Here is a 21,873-nt window from a genome sequence, read left to right as displayed (position 1 = left end):
GTCCGACTTTGCTCAGGTCATGATCTCACGGTCTGTGAGTTCAAGCCCTGCATCAGGCTCTGTGCTGACAGCTCAGAGCCCGGAACCTGCTTCAGATTCCGTGTCTCCCTCTCGCTCTCTGCCCCTCCCCCACTCACACTCTGCCTCTGTCTCTGTCTCTGTCTCTCCCTCTCTCAAACATAAGACGATTGTAAAAGGAGAAGAGGGGCAAGAGGAAGAGGAGATCCTGGATGGGATGTGCAAAGCCTAAACTGTTTCCCATATGGTCCCTTGCAGAAAAAGAATGCCAAATCTGCTGGATAGAAGCAACAAACAATCGGAACGATATTTTCATATACCCATTTTAAAGCAGTATGCACCAGAAAAAGTGAAATACTGAGGTATAAATCTGACAAAATGTGTTCCAGATTTCTATGAAGAAAATTTGAAAACACTTGTGGAAGAAACCCAAGAAGGCCCCAATTCAGGGAGAGAGAAGCAATATTCATGGATTGAAAGACTCCACCTTGTGAAGATCGTAAGGCTCTGCAAATTGATTTTTAGATTTGAAGAAATCACAACCCTAATCCCAGCAGGACTTTTTGTAGAGATAGATAAGCTGATGATAAAATTTACATGAATTGCAAAACACTTAGAATAGCCAAAAAACTCTCGACAAGGACAATTTTAATGGAAGCTTTGCATTGGTTTGCATTTCCCTACGGTCTAATTATGTTGTCCATCTTGTCATGCACTTATTGGACAATGAAAGAGCATTTTTTAAACAGAAGATGACGTGTAAATGTAAATGCACATTTTAGATGTAAATATAATTTTTACTTGCATAACATTACATACGAATACAAGCTGGAAGTGTACGTGAGAAAATATGAAGGGATTATTTTGACTTGTTGGAATGATGGATATAAAAGTGATTTCTATTTCTTACTTTTTCTTCTTGGTGTTTTCTTCTAGGAAGAGTATTATTTCGGGGCACCTGGGTGGCTCAGTCAATTGAGCCTTTGACTCTTTCTTTTTAGGACTAATTATTTTACGTTTACTTATTTATTTTGAGAGAGACAGAGAGAGAGTGCAAGCAGGGGAAGGGCGGGGGTGGGGGAGGCAAAGGATCTGAAGTGCGGGCTCTGTGCTATTAACACAGAGCCCAATGTGGGCCTTAAACTCATGAACTGTGAGAAGGTGGCCAGGGCTGAAGTCAGATGCTTAACCGACTGAACCACCCAGGCACCCCAGGAGCATCTGACTCTTGATTTCACCTCAGGTCATGGTCCCAGGGTAGTGAGATCAAGCTACGTGGGTTCGCTCTCCCCATCCCTCTGCCTCTCACTCCACTGGCGCTTTCTTTAAAAAAAAAAAAAACAGATGTATCGTTTTGGGAATATGAAAAAAATTTTTTTAGTTTATTTATTTATTGGGTGTGTGGGGGGGGGGGCGGGGAGAGGAAGAAGGAGAGAGAATCCCAAGCAGGCTCCGCGCTGTCAGTGCAGAGCCCAACATGGGGCTCGAACCCACGATCCTTGAGATCATGACCTAAGCAGAAACCAAGAGTTGGACGCTTAACCAACTGAGCCACTCAGGCACCCCCAATGGGAAAAGTAATTTTAGTTAAGAACTCGGCAAGTAAAACATGTTATTTTCAGTTTAGAATATACTAAATATTTATTCATTTAAGGTTGCAATGTTCCTTTCTTCTTTTGCAGTCACTAGGCCTCCTGGGCCCCCCATCTGTGGGCCCAGAAAGGTTTGGAGGCCCTGGACTCAGTAGCCCAGGGCAAGTACTCCTACAGCTTGAGAGGAGGGAGTCCTGGAGCGGCCGCTGTCCCAGGTGCTGAAGGGGGCCCTTCCACTCCCACCCCCCACCCCCCACCTTCTTTTCTCTCTTGGGACCCTCGTGACCTCCACCTCTTGAAACACGTAAGCAAAAATGAAGTCCGGATCATGCCTCTTTCGACGGATTTTGTTTTTGTTTTTGTTTTTTTTTAGTTCCTAGCTCAAGGCCAGCTTGGCATCAAAGGCCCTTGAAGTTACTCAGAAGTAACTACGGATATTCAAAACAAACTGTATCTTCTGTTTTTCTTTTTCTTTTGATTTAAACATTCGTTATTTTAATCTTTTATAATTTACGTCCACATTAGTTCGCATATGGTGCGACAATGATTTCAGGAGTAGATTCCTTAGTGCCCCTCACCCATTTAGCCCATCCCCCCTCCCACAACCCCTCCAGTAACCCACAGTTTGTGCTCCCTATTTAAGACTCTTCTGTTTTGTCCCCCTCCCTGTTTTTATATTATTTTTGTTTCCCCTTCCTTATGTTCACCTGTTTTGTCTCTTAAAGTCCTCATATGAGTGAAGTCATATGATATTTGTCTTTCTCCGACTGATTAATGTCACTTAGCATAATAGTTCCATCCACGTAGTTGCAAATGGCAAGATTTCATGCTTTTTCATTGCTGAGAGATACTCTATTGTGTGTGTGTGTGTATATATATATATATATATATATATATATATATATACCACATCTTCTCTATCCATTCATCCATCAACGGACATGTGGGCTGTTTCCATACTTTGGCTATTGTCGATAGTGTTGCTATAAACATTGGGCTGCATGTGCCCCTTTGACATAGCACACCTGCATCCCTTAGATAAATACCCGGTAGTGCAATTGCTGGGTTCTATGGTAGTTCTATTTTTGGTTTTTTGAGGAACCTCCATACTCTTTTCCAGCGTGGCTGCCCCAGCTTGCGTTCCCAACTAACTACATCTTCTAATGATAATTTTCTTCACAGGAGATTGTCACATTTCCCAATACTTAAATTTAACTTTTGCGACTGCAGCCTTTTAAAATTTAGAATACGATGCAAAAAGAAGAGAGTACTTACCACCTACTTATTGAGTGATGTTGCACATGTTTGCTTATTCAGTCTCTCCATCAGTGTAACAAGGTGGCTATAACTGTATGGTAACAGAAGTCAGCCTCAGAAAGACCAACAATTTCCCCCCACCCAAACAGCTAGTGAATAGCAGACTGTGATTGTACCCTTGGCAGTAAACCTCCAAGGTGCCGTGGATCCAGGGTCATCTGAACCTAATTGCATCTAGTTATCTGCCCCACCTTCCTTGAAGAGTAGTCTTACCTCCCGGATCCAGGATGAAGCTGCAGGTGCCCACATCCCCCCAAGACGCAGCAAAGAAGAAAGGGGAAACTGGACAGAGAGAGTGTCTACCTCTCCATAAGGAGAGCTTCCAGAATTACCAGGTACTCTTTGACTTTTCCTATGGGACAGGGTATAGTCATTTAGCCAATCTAGTTTCAAGAAAAGCATTCGAATGCAATCTGTATTTCAGCCTGCCATGCACCTAAACTAAAAACTAAGGGTTATAGGAAGGCAAAAATGAATATGAGGATACACAGTTAGCAGTCTCCAGCACGGTCCATCCTGTTGACAAAACATCCAATGTGTACCCCTCTCTCTAACCAGGAACATCCCCGGGGGAGCCAGTCTCAAAGACCACCTGCTACCTCCATGTAGCCCAAATTCCAGGATCTCTGGGGGATATGCTGTCCCCTCCCTGAAACCCTGATGTGAGCTTTTGTGGTCCAGAAATCTATACACTTAAAGGCAATCATCGCCCCGAATACGTTCAACAATAGAGGGATAACTGGAACATCACCATTTAAAATTCCAACTGCGGGGTGCCTGGGTGGCTCAGTTGGTTAAAGGTCCTACCCTTGATTTTGACTCAAGGCATGATCTCACAGTCATGAGACTGAGCCCCATGTTGAGCCCTGAGCTGGATGTGAAGCCTGCTTAAGATTCTCTCTTTCCCTGGTCCTCTGCCCCTCCCACACCTGCACTGGTTCCCTCTCTCTCTCTCTCTCTCTCTCTCACACACACACACACACACACAAACTAAAATGAAATGGATAAATTTCCAACTGAGACTTCGTGTTCCATTAATGGCAAGCTAGGTTATTGGGATTAACCTTTCAATTTAAAAAAACACAACTCTCATAGCTGGATACTTTTCCAATTACTTTTTTTTAAGTTTACTGATTTATTTGAGAGAGACAGAGACAGTGCAAGTGGGGGACGGGCAGAGAGAGAGGGGGAGAGAGAGAGAATCCCGAGCAGGCTCCACGCTGCCAGCACAGAGCCCCATGCAGCCCTCAAACCCAAGAAACTGTGAGACCACGACCTGAGTCAAAACCAAGAGTCGAACGCCTAACCAACTGAGCCACCCAGGTGCCCCCTTTTCCAATTTCTTAAATGCATACATGACCTGAAAAGACAGTAAACAATTACAAAGATGTCACTCAAGGGGCACCTGGGTGGCTCAGTCAGTTGGGCGCCTACTTCGGCTCAGGTCTGATCTCACAGCTCGTGAGTTCAAGCCCTGCATCCGGCTCTGCTGACAACTCAGAGCCTGGAGCCTGCTTCCAATTCTGTCTCTCTCTTTCTCTGCCCGTCCCCCGCTTGTGCTCTGTCTCTCCCTGTCTCTCAACAATGAATAAATGTGGGGATAAAATTGTAACAAAGATGCCACTCAAATAAAAAAAGAAGTCTGGGGGCTCCTGGGTGGCTCAGTCAGTTGAGCATCTGACTTTGGCTCAGGTCATGATCTCCCGGTCTGTGAGTTCGAGCCCCGCATCAGGCTCTGTGCTGACAGCTCAGAGCCGGGAGCCTGTTTCAGATTCTGTGTCTCCCCCTCTGTCTGACCCTCCCCCGCTCATGCTCTGTCTCTCTCTCTCTCTGTCAAAAATAAATAAACATTAAAAAAAAGAAAAGAAAAGAGAAACCTGGAGTCAAAGGAGCATGAATTATACTTTTGCGCTGGAGCGAGTCAGGGAAGTGTGAAACTGTTTTGATGGCCTCACGGGCACGGGAGAAAATCAAAGCCTAGAGTGACATGGGAAAGAAAAGCTGTAAGAAGGTCCTCCTTACATAGGTGGAAGCCTCCAGGAACTACACTGCTCAGGGGGAGAAGACACCGGCAGAGGGCACTGCAGGTGTGACCTCTGCTGGAATTTCAACTGCCTTAGTGATCTTGGCACCACAAGCCTTGAACTCCATTGAGCATCATCCTTGAGCAGCAAGACTCGAAGAATGCCTCCTAGAGAAAGCTACCTTCTCCAAATTCTACACATGTTGTTTCAAAGATGATAACGGATACTCAAGCAAAGATAAACAGGCACACGAGACCACTAACCCTACCAGTGAAAACTAGCAAAAACAACAGACCACGTAACGGATACAATGATTGCCATGATCAGACACATGGAGAAAGCATCTATGTTTGTTTCAGTGAACATAGTGACCATGGAAACATAGTGAAGGATTCTGGGGTAAGAAAAGTTTGGGTATCATAGATAGGAACGGAGGTCAGAGTGGCAGAGAGTGGTGCCACTATGGGTTCTCCACTGTGACCCTGAGCTTCAAACATGCCCCTCAGTCAGTCTCTAACGGTGGTCCCTATCCTACTCAACCACCTCCCATAGCACCCTATTGCCTACAGGATAAAAGCCCTTATTGGGCTCTGGGAGAACCCGCAATCAGCATGGGGGGGGGGAGCCGTGGTCAGCTGGAAATGCTGCCAGGGTCTTGCGCTCACACCCCAGCCTCCCCTCCACCCCACCCCTCGCCCTCGCCCTCCCACTGCGTTCCCGCAGGTCCCGAGCGCCCCCTGCTGGCTATCAGTGGCGCTCGGGCAGAGGAGACCACACAGTTCTAGTCCTGGGAATCCGCCAGGGGGCGTGTGTAGGGTCGGGGTGGATCCCAAGTCAGGGGGAGCTGGCTGGTCACTGGGGGCCCGCGCTCAGCGGCTCCACCCGCAGCCAAAGCCCGCCCTCGGCGCGCAGGATGAGCTCCCACTTCCTGCGCGGCTCCTCCTTGTCGGGCAGGACCCGAAAGCGCAGCAGCGTGAGCGCCAGGACCACCTTTATCTCGGTCAGAGCGAACGTCTGCCCCAAGCAGTTCCTGCGGGCGGCAGTGGGCACTCACTCGCCAGGGAGCCCAGCAGGTCCCGTCGCGCCCCGAACCTGGCCCGGGACCGCCAGCCCCGCCCGCAGGGATACCGGAGGGGACTAACCTTGCCCGGGACCCCCATAAGGGGGTCCCTGAGCTTGGCTCAGATCCCAGCCCTGAGCTCCCAGACAGAGGGAAGGGGCTCTGAGCACACCGCGGAGCCCTCCTTGGACCCAGCCACCCCCCACTGCCCAGGACTTTACCCCCAACCTCTGGAGGAGAGAGAAGGAGAACCGTCCTCAACACCCCCTTTCCCGCCCGCGCAGCCGCGTCTGGGATCTCAGGCCCAGGCCCCTGTCCTCACCACCTCATCCCCACCTCAGATGCCCGCTGCGCTCACCTGGGTCCTGCGGAGAAGGGAATAAAAGCCAGGGAAGACCTTTCCTTGATGTTTTCTGGGTCAAAGCGGAAAGGATTGTATACCTGGGGGCGGAGAGAGGCGGGACTGTTGGATGGGGTTTCCCAGGACAGCAGGCTTTGGAGACACAGGTGTGCGTTTCATGGAGGGAGCGATTTGCCAGGTCAGAACCCTGAGCCCTCCCTTAGGCCCCGCTAGGGAAGTGGCCAAGCATGAGGGTGGGCGGAGGGGAGGGAGGGGGAGGCAGCACCTCAGGGTCTGGCCACACGGATGGATTGTGGTGGATCCCGAAAATACTAACGAGGCAGACAACACCTGTGGGATGGGAGGGGCCAGTCAGGAAGGGTTTCACCCTGCCTGATGGACCCCTCTTCCTGCCCACGAGGCTCCTCCCCCTGGTCTTGTGGGCACCTTTGGGGATGACCCGGCCATCCGGGAGCACGACGTCCTGGGTACAGCAGCGGGAGACGACTGCGACCGGGGGGTGCAACCGCAGACTCTCCTTGATGCACATGGTCAGGAAAGGCAACTGGGCCAGGTCGTCCCTAAGGAAGCCCCCTCACAGGTAGGCAGGGATCGAATCAGACTCCCGCAGACCTCCAGTTGCTCCCCGGATTCTGTGTCTCCCTCTCTCTCTCTCTCTCTCTCTCTCTCTCAGCCCTTCCCTGTTCTCTCTCTCTCTCTCAAAAATAAATATTTTTAAAAAAAATTTTAAGAATTTCTGAGCAAAGCCCAACATTCACACAGTACCTTTCAAAGTTAGAAAGTTGTAAATTATACAATTTATTTGAAAAGGAAAAAAAATCTCTTTGCTGGACTTACCAGGTTATTTGAATAAATAAAAGGCACCCTCCTAGGTGGGATACCTAATATAACGGTGTGGGTTCTTTGTAAGTTAATTACTGTATCCAATACACCCAATTAAAATCTACTTGGTGTTTTTGGAACTTAGCGATCTTATTCATTTTGAAAAACTTAAAGTTCAAGAGTTGTGGTCGATTTAAAAAACCAAAAAAAGAGAAGTCATCCATCTGATATTAAGACCCATTACAAAAATATGGTGATAATTCAATTAAATTAAAATCAATTCCATTAAAAGGCAGCAAGGCACTGTTGCAAGAACAGGGAAACAGACCCACAGAACAAGATAGAGAGCTCAGAGACAAGTACGTGAATAGGTGAAAACGCAGCATCCGGTAAAGGAGGCCCCGCCACCCCCAGACAAGGGATGGTTCAGACACAGACACAGACACCCCCACAGTCGCACCACTACACACACCAAAAGACTGAATCATCATGCACTCCACGTATAAGATGGGGTCTTCTCTTACACGTGAAAGATAAAGAAATAAGGGTAAAAGAAGGTATAATACAGAAGACAACTTTCTGACCGATGAGTACGAAGAATTCTTAAAACCCCAAAACATAAACCAGAAGACAAAAAAAGAAAAGGAAAAGAAAGGAAAGAAAGGAAGGAAGGAAGGAAGAAAGAAAGAAAAGGAAAGAAAAGAACAAAAGAGAAAAGAAAAAAGAAAAAAAGAGAAAAGAAAAAACATGCACAGAATTAAGGATTTCTGTTTAACAAAGCACTCCATTCTATGGAACAATTAACATTCAGATGAGAGATTCACAGAAGATGGTTGCAGTAAATATATTGATCTAGAAGAATATCTTGAATAGACAAGGAATTCCTACCGATCAACAAGAGAGATGGCAGGCGACTCAAAAGAGTAGACAAAGGACATGGTCTAGAAATTCATGGGAGCTCAAACTCAGAGATTTAAAACATGAAGAGATGGGGCGCCTGGGTGGCTCAGTCGGTTGAGCATATGACTTCGGTTTACATCATGATCTCGAGGTCCATGAGTTCAAGCCCCGCGTCGGCCTTGTGCTGAGAGCTCGGAGCCTGGAGCCTGCTTTGGATTCTGTGTCTCCCTCTCTCTCTGCCCCTCCCCCACTTGTGCTCTCTCTCAAAACTAAATAAATAACCATGGAAAAGAAAGAACTAAATAAAACACGAAGAGATGCTCCAAGTCGCCGATTACCAGAGAAATGAAAATTATATAGCAATGGGATGTTACCTCATATGTATTCGAGGTGAGAATTAACAAGGTGGGTGATGGTAAAGCCTGGCTGAAGCACTGGGGTGGGTGGACCCCACGCACTGACAGTAAAGGTATGGACAGGAGCCACCACTCTGCAAGGCATCGGCATGGTCAAGGAAAGGCAATGTGTATTTCATGACCCGGCAAGTTGGCTCTCAGCCTAGGACCTGGAGAGATTCTCAGACAGGTAGATAAAGACATGAACAGCAAGAGGTTTCTCGCAGTCATGAGATGGAAACCTCCTGGATATTTAGGTCCAAGGCACTAGAGAGGAACTTTCCATATGACACCGTTTGACGTGGGACAAAGTGCACTGTTTGAAGTTGAGAGACACACAAAAACACTTCTCCACTTCACACAACTACCGTACTGAGCCCAGCCTTGAAGTTGATGGCACTAGCTCCAAAGTGTTCAGTCCAACATCTCCTCCCCATTCCTCAGCCCTTAGCCCCAAATCTCCCTGGGACCCCTAGGCTCCACCTCATCTCCTCCAGTTTGCAGATATGTTTAATTCGAATATCTGACTTGTCTCTCCCTGCTCAAACATCTCCCATGGCTCCCCACTGCCTTCCTATATTAGTCACGAATCTCCCTTCAAGAAAGAACTTGATGTCCAGCTCCAAGGAGTGCAGTCGGCTCACAGACTCAAGTTAGAGGGCCTCTGAGCTCTGCAGCAGCATTCAAGCCAAGGCCACACTCTCTTGGGCAGGTCCCAGCCACTGAGAGAGCATGGTGGGCCCCTACTTTCTGACCACTTCTGCCCAATGTGAGACTCCCTCCCTGAGAGCAGTATCCCTGCGCACGTCTATCTTTTATCCAATACTGGCTTCCCAGAGGACTTGAACCGACACCTTTGGAAAATCTTCACGTGGTTTCCAAAGCAGACCAAGAAGGGCTTCCATTACCAACTACCAGCTCCAGCCTCACTGGGAGCCTCGCAGATGCTTCACACTGTAAATTTCACAAGGATCCAGCCACGTTTCCTTCCTCCCAAACGCGCCAGGCCCACCGCTGCATGCCTCCATCAGGGCCTTTGCACAAACTGTCCGTAAGGCTTGGAGCACTGTCCACTACCCATTCCCAGAGGGCTGAATTCATATTTGCTTCTTTGCTACCCAGCCTCACCGCCTTCTTTCCTCCATGATCCAGCCTTGACCAAGTAGGACTTGAATGGCACTGGACATGGAGTTGAGAAGGGCCGGCAGGGTAGACATGTTTACTGAACCAAGCAATGGGTAACTGTTTTACCCTCAAGGACCACTTGTGAATCCCTGGAATAGATAGTAGGTGGGAATTAGATATAAGAGCAAAAATTAAGAGTAAGGGTCTTTGGGGGAAATGTGCAACTTCAGGCAGAAAAGCAAGGGAGAGAAGTTCATGTACTCAACACACGCTGGATGGCATCTGTTCTACACACATTGTCACGGTTCTCCAAGCAGCCCTTGGAGGAGACATTCCCTGACCTGTCCCACCCCCATTTCCAGAGGAGAAAAGTGGTATTCAGAAAAGGGAATTGGTTTTATTCAAGTCACATAGCAAGCAAGCAGGGCAATAAATGTGGACACTCCAATCTTTCTGTTGCATAAGCCTGCTTTCCCCTGCTCTCCAGGCTGGGTACCATACCCTTGCCTCTGGGTGCTGCTCCTAGTCTCTCTAAGCAATAATGACACCATCAACAAAAAATTCTTTCCCCTTCCCCAGCAGGGGAGCAGAGACAATGAGAGGGGTTCCAGAACAGGACATGAGGACCTGCACTCACCATTCAATCTCTTTAGGCTCACGGTCCTTCAGGAGCTCTTGCACCTCCTGCCGACAGCGCTCCTGGTACTCTGGGTGCTTCGCAAAGTTGTACAGGACCCAGGAGAGACCACTGGCCGTGGTGTCATGGCCTGAGAGGCAGCCAGACAGGCTTGGGTCTCTGGGCTTGTTCAGCACCAGAGGGCGGACAGCGCCCTTCGTTAGGGCCCTCAGGGAGGATGGGGAAGATGGGGTGGGATGGGGTGGTCCAGGGCCCACCTGCCAAGTCCCTGGAATTGGACAGACTCCTACCCCCTGCAGTCCCACACTGGGATGCTTACCCCCAAACATGAAGGTGTCAGCTTCAGCTCGGATATCCTCATGGGACAGTTCCTTCCCATCTTCATCCTGCAGAAAGGGCACGACCTCCTGAATCACACCGGCTCGGAGGGCACCTGAGTCTCGCCTGAAACAGTCCCTCAGGCTCCATCACCAAAGCAGGATTCGTCCCTCAGCACCTCTAGAGCCCTATCCCACAGGTCTCCCTGTCTCCAGCTTTCTTCTTCCAAGCAGCCTTCTACAAAGTCACGTCTAAAACATATCCCTGACCTGTCTCTCCCTTCCTCAAGCACCTGCCATGGCTCCTCAGTACCCACTGGGTCAAGTCCAAGTTCTCTCATCTGACATTTGGAGCCAAGGTCCATTCTAACTCTTGAATTCTGATCCCAGGGAAGCCCACCTTGGCCAGCAGGAGCACATCAATGAAGTCCAAAGTCTTGGCCTTAGCCTTGGCCTTGAGGAAGTCATGGGAGCCCTCAATAAGGAGGGAGCGGCGCCGCTCCTGGATGATGGCATCTGTGAAGTTGTGCACCAGGTCACAAGCCCTGCGGAAGCGCCGCCCATCAGGGGTGAGGTAGTACAGCAAGTCCGGGTACAGGAAGATCTGCCTCTGCCGTTTCACCACAAGGGCACTGAGCTCCAAGATGGCAGCAATATATTCGCTGGGGCTCCTGAAGGGTCAGGCCATAGAGAACAGCTCCTTAACCCACATGAGGCCCTAGGAGTGCCTTCCAACCAGAACCTCAGAAGCATGTCCCTGCAAAACAGAGTGTCCTCCAGGCATGCTTCTCTCTCCACCTGCTATCTCTGTCAATGATATCATGGCCCAGACCCTGGGAAGTCCTTGGCTATCACACTCATCTCTCTTCTGTCCTACACAGTATCTGCTCCTGCCCATTCCTCCTTACTTTCCCCCAAATCTGCCCCACTTTCGCCACCACATTCGAGCTGCCTCCTCCTCAGATTCTGTGTCTAGGTGACAGTTGGGGTCCTCTCTAGAGTCCGATGTCCAAGAACAACTCTGACCATGGCCTTCATCTGCTCAAATACCTTGCACCTTCCATCCCTGGAAACCTCAGGATAAAGCTCAGACCCTTTTGCTTCACTTTTCAATATCCTTAAGATTAGCCCCCCTGCCAACCCTCCAATCTCATTCCCAAGGTGGCACATGCTTTATTCATCCTAGTCCTGTTGGGCTTTATCAAGCATTTTTGCTTACCTGAAACCTTACTTTTCTCTTTCCCTTCCTTGTCCTTCTTTGTCTCACTCTGATCCATCTCCTCCAGGAAGTCCCATCTGATCGCCCTGGCCAGCCCTCCCTAGGAAGTCCCATCTGATCGCCCTGGCCAGCCCTCCCTTCTCCATCAACTCCCTTGGGTCTACGGTTCATGTTCCCAGGTCCTGAGCAAGCACTCACTCCTGGCAATTGCTGTCAAAACTGAAGACACATTTCTGCAGACTGTCCAGGGTCATGAGGCTGATGTGCTCAAACATGTCCAATCGGGTGCTGCCCTCTGAGACTAGGCGCTTCCACTTGGCCTGGACAGAGAAAGGGGCAAATCTGGGGCTGGGACCTACCTCCCCTGAGCTCTCCCTCAGTCCCAATCACCAGGATGGACTCCCCAAAACCCAGGCTCCTGGTCCTCCACCCCAGGCACCCATCTCCAGGGAGGACCAGGCTTGGCTGGGAATAGAAACTCTTACTATTAAGACCCAATGGCTGGGGGTCAGGAGACCTGAGTTCAAATCCTGGCTCTGCTTCCTACACCCCTGTGTGCCCTTGGTCAACTCACTGCTGCCCTCTGGACTCCACCTGCCAAAGCTTCAGTAACAGTTAAGATGACTTGCTCTGTTGTCAGACAAACCAGGTTGGAATCCCAACTCCATTGATTAGCTCACTTGCTAGCTGTGTGAACGGGAGCAGGCTCCCTAACCTCTCTGAGCCTCAGTTTCATCACCTGTAATGAGACAATAATCATCATCTCTACCTTATATGGTTGTGGAAATTAAATAAGACAACGTGTGCAATAGAACTGGTGCAGGAGGGGCAGTGGGAGGCTGAGTCGATTACGTGTCCAACTTGGGCTCAGGTCATGATCTCATGGTTCCTGATATACACCAAGAGCTAAGTAACCATTGGCTCTCACCCTCATCTTCATCATTATCATACAGGTAGGCGACTGCTGCAAAAATGTCTCCATTTCTTCATCCCTCCCTATACCTTCACCCTTTGCAATGAGGGTTGGCAGATCTCCAATTAGGAGGTAAAACCTCTTTCTCCAGCTCTTGAATTGGAGCTGGATGTGGGACATGCTTCCACCAACAGAAGAAGGTGGAGGTCCTGGTTGCCTGTTCTGAAACTAGGCTTCAAGAGGTACTGCATGTTTCTGCTTGTTCTCTTGGAGCCCAGGGTCTACCATGCGATCAAGCCTAGGCTAGCCTACTGGAAGATGAGGGACAAATGCACGAGTATGGTTGTCCCACCAAGGCCATCCAAGACTAGCCAACCATTAGCTAAGCCCCAAATGTGTGGCAGAGCTGAGCCTGGAAAAGCAGAGCTGTCTCCCAAACCCAGCCATGGCCCCAGACACGTGAGTGATTCCAGCCAAAATAAGAACTATTCTCCAGACTCATCATCTTGCGAGCAATAAAACACAAATCCTTTCAACCTCATGAGTTTTAAGGTGCAGTTCAGTGAAGAAAGAGCTACCATACCATCTTCATCATTAGTGTCTCAAGTTTCACAGAGTTTCAGTGAGGCAGATTAGAAGCTAACACCTTCCGGGCACCTACAATGTGCCAGGACCATGATTCCATTACATCATCTTGACCACCCTTTAAGAAGGGCTTATGATCCTCATTTGACAGATGGGGAAACTGATGCTTGGAGAAGAAATAGAATGTCCCAAAAGTCATCTAGCAAAGCCAGGACTCCAGGCCACTCCCCTTTTGCCAAGGCTCCAGCCGGGAAAACCTTTCCCAAGGCCTTGGGAAGCCTTTCCCAAGGCTCCAGTGGGTTTCAACTCACATGCATGATGTCTGCACTTTTGTTGAAAATCTTCACATAGGATTTCAAGATTTCAAAGTGGAAGGCAGGTGTCAGCAAACGACGGTGGTGGCTCCACTTGTCACCAGCAGTCAGCAGGAGCCCATCCCCTAGTAGAGGCAGCCACGAGGAGTAGGCAAGGGCAGTGCTTTCCCCTGAGACCCCAAGGTTGTCCCCAACCTCCTTCACTTAACAGTTACTCACCCAGCCAGGGCCTCAGAAAATTGTAGAAAAACTTGTCCCTGGGCACGATGGTGGCTGGCAGGAGAGACAGATCATCAGGGGCCATAGAGAAGAGGCAGGGATGGGCTTTGGGTTGGGGGGTGGAGGATCCAAGCCAGGGGAATGCATACCCCCTCCAACCTCCATAGTGGGAATTCTATAGGGCAGAGTGGGGAGGTGAGGGGGGACAAGACCAGGCTGCAGCACAGAGCAGAGCAAAGGCACAGCCCATGGACCTACCCCTAGGTACTTAGATGCTCCCGAAAATAGGGCACAACACACCCAACATGCCTTGACATGGCTCCTTGCCGGTCCGACATGTTCCAAACACCCAAGCACCAATCAGCACTCCACAAAATGCCTTTACAGGGACCTAGGACATCGCACCTGTCCCAGAACCCTCTGACATCTCCTGGGACTTCTGACATGGCCCCAACACATGATAACGTGCCCTGACACGAAACAACGAGACAATAATCATCATCTCTACCTTATATGGTTCTGGAAATTAAATAAAACAACGCATATTTAACACATGCATAACACACACTGGCCTCATGCAGCATCCTCTGAATGGACCCAAAGACAATCTGACATGACCTCAGTGTGGCTCATAGATGGTCCCTGGCAGGACTTAAATATGGTCCCACTAATGTCCCAGACATGGCCCAGGTGTGACCTAGCCTTTCTCAGGATTCTCTTCCATCCCATAGTTATCATTAAGTGCTTAAGCTCAGGGGCTCCTCTGTCCTTAAGAGACCAAACAATGTTGCCACCCTCAGATGCTGAGCTCCCCCCACCACAACGAGCTGCCACTGCTCCCTCGTGCCTCTAGACCAGCTCCCCACAACACTCTGTGCATCTTCCCCCACAACACTCTGGCCATCTCCCTACCCCAAATCCCCTTCCAACTAAAGGTCCTTCCTACCAGAGGCAGTTATGGCAGCCAAGAACACACAGAAGTAAGAGAAAGTCTTCGGCATGCTATGTGACCTTGAGAAGTTATTAAGCCTCCTTGAGCCTCCGTTTCCTCACCCAGGAAATGCCCCCCTAGCAGAGATGCCAGTGAATGGACATCTGTGGTATCTGCCTGTCCATCCCCTTCTGGAACCAACACGCCGCTCCTCTTCCTCCCTCAGTCCAAGTAGCTAGGGAGGGTGGCCATGCCACTCCATCCTCCGCTCCAGAGCTGAACATATGACCCTAACCCTTAACAATCAAGTTGCCGTGACTAGAGGCAGAATTGGTCCCTGTGACCCAAGCCAGGCCAATTTAAGAGAATCCTGCAACTATTTCTGGGTCTGCAGAGAATGAGCTCACGTTTCCATGGGGTTTCAGCTTCTTAGACACATCTTTGTCAGCATGAGAGTGAAGCTGTCACCAAGGAACACAGAACTACAAGAGAAAGACAGATTCCCAATGGCACTGTTTGAAGACTGGGTCCAACCACGCCTGAAGACAACATTCCTTCAGCTTTTCAGTCAATAGATTCCCTTTCTTCTCTTAGACCAACATTGCTGAATTTCCACCACTCAAAACTGAAAACGTCTGGGAACCAGAGAGAGCCAGGGACCTGCCAGAGTCACCCAGCAGGTTAATGGCAGGACGCCATCAATACTACCCACTTCCCTGCTCAACCTGGTCTGTCCATAGGTGCGGAGAACTGGGAACAGGGACAAGGGAGTAGCTGGGTCGGGTGCTCCTGGGAGAGATACCTGGGGCCTGGAGCAGGGGGGCAACGAACTTAGGGTGGACGAACCGCAGAAGTGGGTAGAAGGGCCCCATCCACCACAGGTGAACATCACGGAAGCTGTGGCTCAGACTCTCCATGAACCTGAAGCCTTCTTCATTGCTCTTTTCCTGGGGGTGGCAGGGTGGAGGGGGTGAGGCCAGGTCAGGCAGCAGCCCCAGAAGCTTACAACTTCCCACTGCATCCCCCCTTCTGCCTGCATTATTAGTCTACACCTCTACATCTCACCAAGTCAGCTTCCCTTTGTTGGTCTGTTTGTCTCTTTTTGTGTGTCTATCTATGTGCCTCTCCCTCTCACTTCACTCTCACAATCTTCATCTGTTTCTTTAGGTAGGTGATAGACAGCCAGATGATAATAGCTAGATGATGGAGAGCTACAAGATGATGAGAGATAGATAGAGAGATAGATAGATAGATAGATAGAGAGATAGAGAGGTAGATAGAGATAGATAAATGATAGAGAGATAGATACATATAGAGAGAGAGAGAGTGAGGGAGAGAGACAGATAGAAGAGGGATGACAGATAAATGGGAAGATGGTTGGATGGATGCATGGACAGATGGACAGACAGACAGATAGATGGATGGACAGATGGATGGATGCACGCATGGATGGATGGACCGATGGATGGATGCATGCATGGATGGATGGATAGATGGATGCATGCATGCATGGACAGACGGATGGATGGATGGACGCTTGGAGGACGGGTGGATTGATGGACAGACGTATGGATGCATGCATGCATGCATGCATGAGTGGATGGATGAAGAGAGAAAGGAAAGAGATGAGAGATGGATGGGTAGATGATAGATGATATGTGTTTGTCTATGTTTCTTTTACATTCTCTGTATGTCCTCTCTGACTCCCTCACTTTTTCTCTGTATCTCTCCCTTTCTTCACCTCTATTTCCCTCTCCATCTCTCTCACTATCCTTGTCTGTGTCTCCTAACCTGCACACCCTCCATGGCTCCCCAGAACCCTCAGAATAAACCCCCTACCCCCCACACAGTCTTGCAGCCCCACTGGCTCTGCTGTCCCCTCCACCTTCTCCCTGCCTCTCACCAGCATTGCTCTTTATGCACTCAACTCATGGTTGCTCAAAACCCCGGTGCTCAAACGGCAGTGGGGTGGCTCAGGTGGTTAAGCATCTGACTCTTCATCTTGGCACAGGTCATGATCTCATGGTTCGTGAGTTCAAGAGCTTTACTGACAGTGTGGAGCCTGCTTGGGATTCTCTCTCCCACCCACTCTCTCCCTCTGACCCTCCCCCTCTCATGCATGTTCTCTCTCTCTCTCTCTCTCTCTCGCTCGCTCGCTCAAAATAAATAAATAAACTTTAAAAAAAAACACAGGTGTTTGCTCTGTCCCCTCCAGGCCTTTGAGTGGGCTATTCCTCTCCACAGTATATACTTTCTCTTCTTTTCTTAAAAAATTCCTACCCATCAGTCCAGACCCCCTTCCAACAACTCCTTCTCTAAGAAGCCTCCCAGCCTACCCAAACAGCAGATGCCTTGCTTCCCCTCTGAGTTCCCCTTACCGCTGTCTCTGCATCAGACCCACTCTGACCATACAGGATTGAGGGTGTCTCTAGCTCTACATGCCCAAGATTGGGGTTCCCCCAAGACATTACCTGGGACTGAGCCTCCCCAAGGACACTCCTGAAGCAGTGTCCAGAAGAAAGCAATGACCAAGGTCGCCCAAGAGCAGAAAGGACCTTGGAATCCACAGGGACCTCACAGAGCCTGGCAGGGAGGGGTATGTGGCCCTCAGATGCTGCCACAGTGCCCATGGCCACATATTCCAGATGGGTACCTGTGGCATGATGACAGAGCAGGCAATGCCACGGTGGCAAGAAATGATGGGAGCCCAAGCAGATCATAAACCCTGCGAGTAGGCAGCCACCAGCTGAATTAAGACCCTCAAGCCCTGCTCTGTGAGGTGGACCTACAAGCAAGACAGGGGCCATCACCTCCACAGAAGGAGCCACGGCAAGTTCCCCTGCAACCTCTGCAGTGGTCAGTGTGTCCAGACTCTGCATAGATGGAGGGGATCTCTGTTTCTTCCTGCTCCTTCCCTTGGGGACAGAGGGATCCTGCAAGACTCTCCATGTCCCAAGGGTCCCTCCCAGGACACAGGGAGAAGACATGCTCTCTGCCCCCAGAGAGGCCGACCTTGGCTTGAGAAGTCAGATCTTTCTTCTCCTGGGAGTCGTTCCAATCTCAGGGAGGTGCCCACGGGAACAGCAGGGTGGCCTCACGTTTTGTACTGGGGCTCGTTCCCATGTCCTGTCATGTCCTGGCCAGTCCACACGACCCCCCCGCTCCCCAGATGGTGAAGGTATGCAGACCTTCCAGCTCTGACAGACCCCAGGACGCAGGTGTGAGCTCTGCCCATCAGTCAGGAGGGCAGCTCCCACCAAGTCCTCTTCTGACCGCCAGCTTGCATGGTGTATCCTGTCTGTCTGTCTGTCTGTCTATCTGTCTATCTACCTCCACCTATGAACTTATGGACTATCTATGAACCTATCCCCTGAACCTATGGACTCCCCCATCAGCCGTGCCTTTTACAAATGAAGAAACCCAGGCCGCGTCTCCCAAAAGGAGAAGGAGGAGGGCTTGCCTCCCAGTGAGGCATCCTCTCCAGTCCCACGGGAAGCCCCATCCCGGCCTGACAAATACTTCCAGGTGCTCCAGACAGGTGAATACAAGTCATTTTCACTTTTGTGACTGTTTCCTGCTCCCTAAGAACCCTGAGGCATTTGAGGAGATTGGCCCAGAGAGGGAGAGTGACTCAGCTGAGGTCACACATAAGAGGGACTGGAGGAGGGAAGAGTGACCAAGACCAGCCTCCATGGCCAAGCCCACATAGGAGGTGTAGGAACTGTAATTTTATAACATTCCTGCTACCTCCATAACTTGCTGAGAAATTGCCAACACCCAGAATATCAGGTAACATTCAGGACACGCTTAGGACATCCTGTTGTGTAATGAGCTGGTTTGTGGGGTGGCCGGGGTGGAGCTGACCCTGTCCCTTTGGCATTGGATGGCCAAGGGAGGTGATGGTAAGTTCATCCAAACCTAGAACAAGGCCTCCACCATGACATTATCAAACAGTTATTAAGTGCCAACTGTATGCCAGCTCCTGAGCCGGGCATTATAGATATCAATCTATCCCCAGTGCCACTGTCCAGTGAGAGAGAGAGAAAGAGAGATAATAAACAGATAACTGGACAATTAACTGAGTGTGAGCAGGACCAAGTCAGAGGTCAAGGTCTAGGGGGGGAAGTCAAGGGAAGCTCATAGAAATTACACCTGAGCTGAAAATGCAACCAGAAAAGGAGGGATTGACCCAGTGGCTGCAGGAAGGGAAGCCCTTCCAGGCAAAGGAGCAGCACAAGCAAAGGGCCTGAGGTAGGAAGGGTTTGGCTCGTGGAGGAGAGAAAGCAGGAGCTTGGAGGGTCCAGGGTGTGCACGGGGCCAGGAGGGCAGCAGAGCCTGGCCAGGCAACACGTGGTCTCTCTCTAGAGTGATGATCAGTCTTACAGAATGGTTTTCAGCTGAGTAGTGGTGTTAACAGAAGTGAAATTTCAGAAAAACCTCTCCGGGGTTAAAGACAGAAAGGACCACAGGGGAGACTGGGGCTGGAGAGCTGGAAGCTTATAATTCATTTGTGGTGGGAGTTGATGGCCCCCTTGGGAGTCAGAGCCCCCCAGGTGAGGCAATGGCTGGGGTGCCAGAGAAGAGGGCGGGTGGGTTAGGACCCTGAAGCCTCCCCGCATGGAAAGGTGGGGTGAGGAAGAGCCAAGTGGAGACCAGGGCCGGGTGGTATCCGAGAAGACAGAAGACAAGCAAGTTCTGGGCAGCTGCGGTGGTCAGCAGGACCACCAGGACCCCAGATTGCTTCCGTGGGGTGATGAGGTCATGGTCATGTCCTGGAAACATGACAGGGGTGGGAACCAGGCAGGAGTGGGTGAAGACGGGCTGACGAGATGCAGGCACTGAATGAAATAGGTTTGGTCACAAAGGTCAAGGCCAGGGTGATTCCTTCTGAAAGGGGAAGTGGTCAACTTTTATCCCAGTTGGGCAATGGGGCCCGTTGATGTATCTTGGGAGTGAAAGGCAAGATCACAAAAAGGAGGCAGAAGAAAAGGGCGCACAGCCACCCCTCTCCTCCAGCCCAGCAGCACCCCATGGCAGGAGAGGGGAGCAGAAGCCAGAACTGATTCCTGTGGGGAAGCCAAAGCCCAGAGAGGCGATGTGTTTGCCTGTGGCCAGCAAACATGGGCCAGGCAGGGAGCGGACCCTGCACGGTGGCCCCTGGCAAGATTGTGGGGACACCGGGGAACTTGGCTCTTTGCAGCCCTTCTCTGCTGTCCCAGACCCCAGCCCCACCCCAGGTCCCCGTTCCCCACCCCTGGGAAAATGCATCCACCCCGATGCCCCAGGCCCATCCTGCCACCCACACTCACCAGTCCCAGGTGACCCCAAAACCAGCTCTGCTTCGGGGGCTGTGGGAAACACCGGAGGCGGCAGCAGGTGTCATAAAAGCTGTAGCTCCAGGCCAGGACGCGAGCCAAGAGCCAGGAGACCCCCATCAGCAGCAGGAGCAGCCATGGGGAGGCTGCCACCTGCCCGAGTCCCAGCCAGGACAGGCTCAGCTGCGGCATCCTGGAGGCAGAGATTGTCCTGAGATGAAGACAAGGGCGGAAGGTGAGCAGCACAGCTCACAGAGGGATAGGGCCCAGATTGGGAGGGACAGGGACGGGAAGGGGCAGGGATGGTGGGTGTTAAGGACTGGGCAAACAGTGGCTCAGAGAAGGGAAGAGAATCTAGGGAATTCCAGAGGAGAGGCAGAGTGAGTGGGAGATATTGGGATGGAGGAGGGAAAAGAAGGAGAGAGAGAGAGAGAGAGAGAGAGAGAAGGGAGGGAGGGAGACTGATGAAGAAATACCCAAACAGAATTGGTGGGAGGTTGCCAGGAGCTCCAGTTACAAGGAAATCATCACCACCCAGCCAGCTGGATCCCAGGAGCCACTTCTGCCTGGGGCAGTGCACCTTCCCACCCCAGACCAGAACATTCAGCTTTGACAACCCCAGCCTGTCACCTTTTGTCTGGATGGACTTATTCCACTCAAGCTCCTCTGTCCTCCTCCTGGCATGTCTTTGTTCCTGGCCCCTGACCTCCTAACCAGGGGAGGCTGGGCTTGGCTGGGTCAGCCAATGCTGGCACACCAGTCTGCCTCCTCCCCACGTGGCAGCTGCCCAAGACCTGAAGACCGAGCCAGCTGGACACAGAGAGGAACAAGTCCAGGGTCACATGGTGTGGTTGTGGATCTTCAGAACTCAGCACCTCCCACATGGGTGGGGAGTTGCAGGGATGGGCAAGCTAACAGCCACCCCTGTTCTTTCAAGGCCAGCAGGGTGAAGCAGGGAAAAGCTTGAACGTGAGAGTTCAGGTGCCATGGGGTCACAGTCCGGCCAAGCCTAGTCCCAAAACATCTCTGGGGCTCCTCTCCACGTACGAGGCAGGTCAGAGGCATGCACCATTTCCCAGCGCAGAATCAGGAAGCCTTGGGCCTCCGGGCTGCACAGCCTGGCAGGAGTTCAAGTCCTGCCTCCAAGCAGCCTAGGGCCTGGGCTGACACAAAACCGCTGGGGGCAGGAACAAAGAAGCTTCCCAGTGGGAAGAAGGCACCTGGAGGCGAGGGGGTAAGTCTGCAGGGGGCCCAGACAGAGCTGGGAGACCCTGCACTCAGTTCTGTCCCTTTCCGGCCCTCTCTGGGCTCAGTCTTGCCATCTGGAAAATGGGATGTCAGATGAGGGCCTGAGAGAGGACTCCTCTTGCTCAGATCCTGTCCTGATTCTGGAGTGAGGAATCCCCCCCACCCCAACCTAACCAGGTCTCCCCATGTCAAATCCCAAGGTGAGGGTGAGTTTGAAGGATGGGCCTGCTGAGCAAGAGGATTAGAAGGGACATTCCTCCTGCAATGACAGGATGTGCATTTCCTGTCCCTGACCCACACATTCCTTCCAGCCCTACCTGGTCCAGCTGCTGGTGGCCGTCCTAGAGTTCCCTCCTCCTCTGCTGCACTGGATCCATGGATCTACTTGCTAACATTCCATCCAGAGGAGGGCCAGGGCCAGGGCCACATAGGTCTGGGGAGAAGCAGGAGGATAGAGGAGGAAATAAAGGTCCAGAGAAATTCCCTCAATCCACACAGCAAAGTAATTCAATGTGACAGCACAGGGGAAGGTGAATCCTGGCACACAGTAGGTGCTCATTA

General features: G+C 50.9%; 1 protein-coding gene across 2 annotated transcripts; it reads right to left on the bottom strand.

The window, feature by feature from the left end:
• Nucleotides 1-5,279: 5,279 nt before the first annotated feature.
• Nucleotides 5,280-20,792, bottom strand: LOC122487040 (cytochrome P450 4F3-like). Of its 2 annotated transcripts, none has more exons than XM_043586906.1 (13): nt 20,695-20,792; nt 20,059-20,275; nt 15,552-15,696; nt 13,819-13,872; nt 13,597-13,724; nt 11,986-12,107; nt 10,969-11,239; nt 10,571-10,637; nt 10,252-10,381; nt 6,799-6,932; nt 6,638-6,702; nt 6,370-6,452; nt 5,280-5,981 (listed from the first exon to the last, which is right to left on the bottom strand). In XM_043586906.1, exons 2-13 carry the CDS (start codon nt 20,254-20,256, stop codon nt 5,804-5,806), a joined length of 1,575 nt encoding a protein of 524 aa, XP_043442841.1. In that variant the 5' UTR covers nt 20,257-20,275; nt 20,695-20,792; the 3' UTR covers nt 5,280-5,803. The 2 variants fall into 2 exon arrangements, with proteins under 2 accessions (XP_043442841.1, XP_043442842.1); XM_043586907.1 differs by having other exon boundaries at nt 10,969-11,113; nt 20,695-20,780.
• Nucleotides 20,793-21,873: the final 1,081 nt, after the last annotated feature.

Source organism: Prionailurus bengalensis, chromosome A2 (genome assembly GCF_016509475.1).
Source record: "Prionailurus bengalensis isolate Pbe53 chromosome A2, Fcat_Pben_1.1_paternal_pri, whole genome shotgun sequence".
Taxonomy (NCBI): Eukaryota; Metazoa; Chordata; class Mammalia; order Carnivora; family Felidae; genus Prionailurus; species Prionailurus bengalensis.
This window is presented reverse-complemented; position numbering and strand designations above follow the sequence as displayed.

Bases quoted from the DNA above. Each gene is read 5' to 3' on its own strand.
- LOC122487040 (XM_043586906.1), bottom strand. From the start codon at position 20,256: ATGCCGCAGCTGAGCCTGTCCTGGCTGGGACTCGGGCAGGTGGCAGCC. The intron at 15,697-20,058 runs GTGAGTGTGGGT...TGCCACCCCCAG, and splicing joins TTTGGGGTCACCTGGGACTG to GAAAAGAGCAATGAAGAAGG. The intron at 6,933-10,251 runs GTGAGTGCAGGT...GGGCTTCCTTAG, and splicing joins GAGCCTAAAGAGATTGAATG to GGACGACCTGGCCCAGTTGC.